At 44.2% G+C, this 8,070-nt stretch overlaps 2 protein-coding genes across 2 annotated transcripts; one reads left to right on the forward strand and one right to left on the reverse strand.

The window, feature by feature from the left end:
• Positions 1-1,295: 1,295 nt before the first annotated feature.
• On the reverse strand, positions 1,296-4,386 carry LOC123409981 (rRNA-processing protein FCF1 homolog). Its single transcript, XM_045102849.1, has 9 exons — positions 4,147-4,386; positions 3,980-4,057; positions 3,795-3,900; positions 3,136-3,178; positions 2,946-3,018; positions 2,711-2,798; positions 1,874-1,930; positions 1,709-1,787; positions 1,296-1,599 (listed from the first exon to the last, which is right to left on the reverse strand). Exons 1-9 carry the CDS (start codon positions 4,218-4,220, stop codon positions 1,586-1,588), a joined length of 612 nt encoding a protein of 203 aa, XP_044958784.1. The 5' UTR covers positions 4,221-4,386; the 3' UTR covers positions 1,296-1,585.
• On the forward strand, positions 4,312-6,865 carry LOC123408202. The gene is made up of 5 exons (XM_045101368.1): positions 4,312-4,352; positions 4,456-4,674; positions 5,454-5,654; positions 6,136-6,268; positions 6,355-6,865. The coding sequence occupies exons 1-5, from the start codon at positions 4,312-4,314 to the stop codon at positions 6,409-6,411; spliced, it is 651 nt and encodes a 216-aa protein (XP_044957303.1). The 3' UTR covers positions 6,412-6,865.
• Positions 6,866-8,070: the final 1,205 nt, after the last annotated feature.

Below are 8,070 nucleotides of genomic sequence, written 5' to 3' on the forward strand. Positions count from 1 at the left end.
GCTTGCGAGATTTCTGAGGACGGAAGCTATAGAAGACAAAGGACGATTTAGTGTAGCTAAGGGCCATTACTGATGTTCGTCCATGTAATCGAATAGACGGGCTCTAGTCCCGATAATTCAGATCTTCATATAATTGTATATATATGATCGCTTGTAAGATAAGTTAATCTTATATATATATATATATATGCATAATTATTTCTATTTAAATTATATGAAAACTAATTCCCGAACACCAAACGAGGCATCACGTTAATCTCCCGAACACCTAAACCCTAAAACCCTAAATCCCAAAAATAATTTCATTTAAAAAAACCCCAAAAATAAGCAAAATCTGAAACTGTTTAGTCCCGGTCCATGTAACGAACCGGGACTAAAGGGCCTGCCCCTGGGGCGCTACGAGGCGCCCACGTGGAGCACCTTTAGTCCCGGCTTGTAAGAGGGCCAGGACGAAAAAGTTAGGCCTTACGGGCCGGGGCTATAGGCCCTGTCCCCACTAGTGAGTAACACATGTTTTTCCCTTTTGTCATTGTGCATTCTGATATAGGATGAAGATCCACCATTGATGATTCTACTTGTAAAACATCAACAGGGCAACTCGTTATCTCGCATCCCTAACGTGTACCCTCCTGAATAACTCTTCGTGGTTCCTATGTCAGTCAACAATTTCCATAACCTAATTAAAGTTTGTTGCCTTCTCGAGCATACTTGTGATGCTGAAAAAACAATGACGATATTCCATCATGCTAGGACAGAACCAGTCCAAGTGAACCCTAAGTTTCTGAAGTCTATCAAGCCCACGATTTGCTAGCATGCCACTATCCCATTGTCTTTAAGGCATGGTGATAAACTGTCCCCTCAATTCTCTTTTCAGTTTATGAAACTGTGTGGTGGTAGCATCAAGTTTGCCTTATGCCACCTTTTATAATAATGGTTGGTTGGATGTGGAATTGTGGACGCACGATGTTCTACCACTAAATAAAGGATAATTACTCTCTAATCTCTACCATGGCCAAGGGCAGAGACCATGTGGGCGCCATTTTTATTTTGGCTTGTGAAGTTATAGTATCGACAAAACTTCAGCATTGATCAACTACAATTATCACTAGAGAGTTGCGCAACTATAGTTATCACTACACGAGTCATACATGAGCTTATAAAGCTTAGGATACAAGTAAATCGTACTATTTGCATTGCACTCCACATTGGGCTCAGTTCAGAACAGATAGTTCACAAAATCCAAAACCCAGAACATATGTTGGCTTGGCAATCGAGTGCAGTGAACCAGAAGCATGTCAAAGCACTGAACCATATGACGGCACTTGCATATTACATAAAATATATTCTTGAGTCTGCAACATTAACAACACCAAGCAATCTGGGAAGTTGGCTACAGTTCAGCTCAAAACAAAGGACAAAGATAGACATTCTTCTAAAGTTCCTTACAAAATTTATGAAAATGATGCCCTAAAGAGGTTGGTACACAATTTTGAAGTGGTTACAATCAGCTCGATTCAGCACGGCAGTACTCATGTCCATCCTAAATCAAGGAACTTGGGCAACTGTGACGGTGTATTTCAGCTAATCAGATTCTTGGTGCTGCATATAAGATACCAACACATGAGTTAGGTCGTGGATTTATCAAATACAAAAAAATAAACAGAACATTTTCATGAACAGAAACTAAAACTAGAGCAAAATACATTACCTCCACCAATTGTAGCTTCAGGGAGTCGTTCTATCGAGTACCTGTGTTGGGTGATATACATGATTGGAACACCAGGAACCTGCCAAATCAATAGCATGCAGAAGTTATCAGTATGCGGGCAAAACTTCGGTGTCCTGGTGCTGAACTTAAAGGAAGCAAGTATACCTTTCTTATTCTCCTCTTTAAATCTCTATCGCAAGTGGCAACAATGTAGCATTTGTGCTGTTACAGAAAACATTTGGTTTCAAATTATTATTTCAAATCAGTGTTTAACAAAAAAAAAGGTACCACGCCAAAGTAATTACTGACTTGCTATCTAAAGATGAACTATCCAAAGCAATCAAAAGGGTACTAAATACGAGCAAAACTGAAGGATATCTAACCATTGACTTTTTGTATGAGTTTGTGTGTAAAACATTAGACTCTGAGGCCCTTCTACAAATTTGATGGTACAATTTCTATCTTACCAAAAACTAAATATATTTTTATTTATTAGTGGTAGGATATAGAGAATTCTTACATCACACTTTAAAGTAATCATGTATTTGGAACAGAGGTAGTACATGCAGTGATACGGTACTTGAATGGGCACAGGACACAGTATATGCAGGGGTACAAAAAAATAGGGAAGCTTCTATAAAGAGTGGCTCTGTTCACTGCCTTGGAACATATTTGATGCCACAAATAGACATAAAGAACGTAAATCAACTAAAAACTCTTGAGGAAAAGGGCCACTTTTTCATCGAAAGCTTCCTAGAAATCTCACAGTTCTGATCATCAAGGAGCGAACAAACACAAACTTCCAAATTGTCGCTGTAAATGATTCTAGTTGAACGTTTACAATGCCAAAAGAATATGATCTCGATATAAATGACATACTTATGTAGATTATACAGGGACCCAGATAAAAATAGACTACCCTCAACCTCTTAAGCATCACAAATGTTGCCAGCACCTCCACTCTAACAGAACAAAAGGTAATTCATGGAAGCAGAATATTACCTGAGTAATTCTCTCAACAATACAGTCATCAGCATAAGTTCCCTTGTGTGTGCACGCTAATCTCTGGAACCTAGGGTCCTTCGCAATTCTGTGACAGAGGGAATTACAAAAATAGAAGTATTAATGAGAAGTCAACATTATCATATAGTAATCACAAATATGTGCAGTTAGTAGTAGCACATTTATAGAGAGACGACTCGGCAAATATTACAGTGATTACTGGGCATGAATATACCTCAACGCAACACGGTATTTTTGTCCTAGCTTTTCAAGCTCAGCCATAACACAATCAGTGATGCAAGGGGTACCTTCATAACAAAGGCTGAATTTGTCAGGAAAGAGATATGCAGTTGGAATACAAACGGAAAAGATAGCACAGATCCAAATAAGATAACTGAAAGCAAGCAACGGTGCTATAAACTTACATTTTGCATAAAGGCAATCCATCATTCCTTTCTCCAAATCTAACTGCATAAGGGAAAAGAAGCATTCAGTCACACAGATAGCTTTGTATGCATGAAGACAAGCCTGTCTTGAATAGAACATCAGTAGCATCAGCAAAGCATATGACCAAGGCTAGTGGACTGAATCCAATCGCAATATAACCGTGTTATCTGGTACTCCCTTTGTTTACTTTTATAAGTCCTTTTAGACATTTCAAACATAGTGCGAAACAGTTCAATTTTAGTTGTCTGAAAGGGTTTATAAAAGTGAAAGGAGGGAGTAATAATTAGTAGCTTGAGCTGAGGCTTCTCACACCGAACAATGGGCCTAGGAACACATGACGTGACACAAGCAAATGAAACTATGAGTACATTAACTCTTCACATGGACTAGCACGCATGCCTGTTAGCATAAGAACAGTGTAGCATCACAACTCAACTTGTCAATAAGAAAATTGAACTTTGTATTATGCTTTGAGCGCCGCTGAACGCAGACTTGAAACCGTCTGGCGTCAAACCGAGGCAGTTGTAATAACAAGTTGTGGGTTGCCACCAACACCACATAGTTCGTAAATTTGAGGTTACAGGAGGCTTCCAGCAAGTGAAACAAAGCACAGCAGGCTAATTATATAACGACAGACCTTGTTCTGGATGGAGAAATTGATGAAGTTGGTGTCGACGATGACCCGGTAGGGCGGCCCGAGCGCCATGTTGTAGCTGAAGAAGAGCGCCGACGACACCTGCGGCCTGCGAGCGCACGCCGATTAGACCCAAGACGAGCACCCCCAAAAGCGCAAAACCCAAGCGCGAGCAGGGCGGCACTCACACATTCCGGCCGAGCTTCTCCTTCTCGGCGGCCTTCTTCCGGGGGTCCAGCACCTCCTCCAGCAGCTTCTCCTTGTGCCTACACCGACCGGCGCCGAATCTCAGGGCTCCGACCATACTAAGACCAGAAAAAAATCGCAGAGGGGGGCGGACTCGAGGGATGCTTACTTCTTGATGGTCTTCTTGCTGATGATCTTCTTGACGGCGGCGAACTTGGCGCCCTTGCTCTTCGACTTCCCCATCCTCCCTCGATCCGAAGCCCTGGCACCGCTTCCTCTGCTCCGCTCGAGTGCTCGACGGCGGCGGCTGCGGCGGCGGCGGGTCCGTGGGATGATGGCTCTCGAGGTCGGCGAGGGGGGCGAAGGCGGCTGGCGGTATCTCCTGGGCCAAGCCCTTCCCTCTCTATCGGCGCCCTACTGGGCCGTGCCGGGCCGGGCTGGGCCTAAGCTCCTGGGCCGCGGATCACCTTTGTGTCAGTTGTCCGTGCTCCCAGCCTTTTCCATCCCTGATCCCCACCCGAATCAGCCGGCGGCGACGGGCAGACGGCCTGCGCAGGCGCGCGGCGGCGCGGTTCCGGCACTCCCCGCTCTCCCTCGACCGTGTTGGCTGTGAGACTCACCCACTTCGCCGCGAGGCCCGGGCTCGCCGCGGCTCTGACGGTCTCGGCGTCCGCTCTCCCCCGCTGACTCCGGCTAGGTAAGATGCCGAACTGAGGAATCAACAGTCCATTCAGTTGTGCTACTCGATTGCTTCCAAATACCAGTAGTACTCGTCAACTGAGTGGCTACCTGTAACCGGTTGATCAATGGCTGGTTCGAACTTGATCTTCGGAATTGTTAAGTTTCAGAGGAAGGGGGTGCTTTCATAACATTTTACCAAGTTTTTAGCGGCAATGAGGTGGTATGAGCATGACCATTTGATTGAATGAATCTATGGGGCACCGTTTTAAATAGAAGTAAATAAATGGTACGTACGTATACATCTGTGTTGCTGGTCACTGCACTGCTGTTTGCCTCGCAGCACAGCAAGAGATCTCCTATTCTGTCCTGTCTTCATCTCACAACTTTTCTTCTTCGAGTTAATTACCACCCGTGGCCGGCCACATTTATAAGATACCATTACTTGTCAATTGTGTGGCTACCTGTTGCAAAGGAAGGGAAGGGTTTGCGTCTTTAGTTTTTTATCAGAACTTTTGGTAGCAGTGATGTGATATCATCATCTGATTGAATGATTTGGGGGACATCATTTTGAAGAAAAATAGAGTAAATCTGTATTACTGGACTGCTGTAGCCTCACAGAGAGGAAATTCCTGCTCTATCTGTTCTTCTTCTTCTCACAACAGACTAGCACTCTTTTGCTCTTGGAGATAATTACCACCTGCTGCCAGATTTGGGAAGTTGCTTCGCCGGCCGCCGGTAGCGGGGTTGAAGAAACGAGGGATTTCTTGACAAGTGTTTCTCCTGTTGTCTGCCCAGGCCCCAGAAATTCCCTGGTCCTGCCTGTCGTGGAATGGCGGCGGCGACACTGCGGTGGGTGGTCCAGATGCACCGGGACGTGCCACGGGCTGCACGGTTTTATGCAGAGGGGCTCGACTTCAGTGTCAACGTCTGCACACTCCGTTTTGCAGAGCTCCAGTCAGGGCCGCTCAAGCTCGCGCTCATGCACACAAATGACAGGTTCGGAGCTGCACTGCCCTCTCCTCGTCACTCACTGTGGTTTATAGGGATTTTGAGGGTTGAGGTGGATGTCACTCTAGAGGTGCTTGATAGAATGTAGCTTAGGGAGTCCTTTCTATGCCATCACATGGATTTTTTATTTTATTTCATAACATGGATTTCATTTAGTCAGCTGCGGAGAATTGTACGGCATATTCGCTGCATCCAAAAGATGAAATCTAGGCAGCAACTAACTGATTCATGCCTGACAGGTTGAGCTTCATGACCACAAATTATAATTGTAAGACGTTTTAGACAGTTCAGACAGTGCCCAAAATAGTTCAAAGCAGGCCGTCTAAAACGTCTTATAAAAACGAACGGAGGGAGTAGTATTAGTTAATCATCTTAACCAGTTTTCCCTGCGATATCATGACATCTTTTTTGCTATTAACTAGCATAATATGGTGACTTCTTTTGTCAAAATATTCGTACATATTTGCAGTACCCTTGCAACGCAGAGAGCCTATTCTTCGATGATGTCCTTCACCGTACCGGACATAACCAGCACAGTGACAAAGCTAATGTCCCTGGGAGCCGAGCTGGACGGGCCGATCAAATATGAGGTCCATGGAAAAGTATGACATCCCTCAACATCTATATGTGGCCCTAGTAATGATATCCATTCATTGTTTCTTCTTGTATCATGTTTACTTTTATGCAGGTTGCAGCCTTACGCTGCATCGACGGCCACGTGCTAGGTCTCTACGAGCCAGCCTGAAGAACCTGTTTTTTCAAAACACGAAGGAGGAGAAGCCGTTTTCAGTCGCTCGCAGATTAGTGATACGCGTGCTTGTTTGTTGCGGCAAAGGAGATGTTTTCTCATCGCAAGTGTGACTCGTGTACAACTTCTGGGAGGCTAGGGATGTTCAGGAATTCGGGTGACTGTGATGCTGCTCACTGTTTTCCTCATGGTGCCACTAGTGTTGTATATTTTGTCGCCGGTTCGAAAAAGCAGCAGCTCAGGATAGTGGCCGGAGCCAACCAGCTCTCATTCGTAGCGGTATCTTGGCTGATTCTGGTTGATCATGGCCTGGACTATTACAGGCGTATCAGTTCTCTCAACCTGGCCACCTCATTTTATTCCATTTGCCCTGTAAAATAATAGTAATGTGCTCACCCTCTTTTCGTCCCTTGAAAATGCAACCGCGTGCACAACGCATGTATGCAAAGCATTGTTTTTTTCTTGGTGAAAGACACTGGGTTTTGGAAGAGCCGGCGAGATTTTAGATACTCTGGGAGGTGCTCGGATGAAGAGCATGGCTCGTCGGAAAAAGAAAAAGAAAAAAAGAAGAATAGCGTTGTTCACGAGAAATTCAAGGTGTGCTTTTTTTCAAGTTAACATTTCAAGGTTTGCTGTGCAAGCATCCAAACACACCGCCTTGGGGTTACTTCATCGACCTTTGTTCAAAAGCCTATGAGCAGAGCAGAGCAGAGCAGACCGGCAGCACGCGGGGAAGGAAGGTGGTGGGAGGAGAGAGCCAAGGCGGGCCGGTCCACGCACAAGAAGACGGCTTCAGCGGATCCACCTGCCCCCGCTAACATCAGTCGTCATCCAATCAACCCAAGACGCTGCGATGATCACCTCTAGCATTGCACTGCGAATACTATAATATAATGATGATGCTGAGAACTTGTACTCCCTGCCGGTTTTTTTTTTCTTTTAGTTTGCATATAAGATTTGGTCAAAGTAAATCTGACTAAATTTATAGGAAAAAATATCAATATAGGAAAAAATCAGTATTATTAGATTCATCAAGTTAACTTTCATACTACTTTCTCCGTTTCTAAATATAAGACCCTTTTAAGGTTCTTCTATAAGCTACGTACGAAACAAAATAAGTGAATCTCGAGGAGAGCGTGTCCTAATCAGAAGAAGGTTTTTCTTTCGAAAATAACCGGAAGAAGGTTGAGTTGGAGAGCGGAGAACTCCTGAATCAACTGCTCCGGTAAGATAAACTAGAATGAGAACGGTCCTTGCAAAAAAAAAAAAACTAGAATGAGAACCGAGCTGATCCATAGCTCTTTCCCTAGGGGATCAATGATACACCGACAGACACTTACGGGATTTTACAGGATGAATTGAAGTTAGCAAATTGTGATTGGATTAAGAAGGAGGGGCCCATCCACCTGAAAATTAGGGGGGCATGTTTAGTTGGTTAGGAAGTAGCTTGTAGTAGAAGCCTGTAAAACCCCGTACGTATGGCTAGCATTTTTGTTCCCTAGGTATTCAGTTTATCGTTATTATGCCCTCCCTCCTTTCCACCATTTCGGGCGAGCATTCACTACTACTGGGCTTTTTTTTTCTTCGCTTGCTTAGATAACTAGATCTTTTGAAATCATGTACAAACATATTTCCCACCATCTTATTTTGTATTCA

The sequence above is a fragment of the Hordeum vulgare genome, chromosome 7H (assembly GCF_904849725.1).
Source record: "Hordeum vulgare subsp. vulgare chromosome 7H, MorexV3_pseudomolecules_assembly, whole genome shotgun sequence".
In the NCBI taxonomy this organism is placed as follows: Eukaryota; Viridiplantae; Streptophyta; class Magnoliopsida; order Poales; family Poaceae; genus Hordeum; species Hordeum vulgare.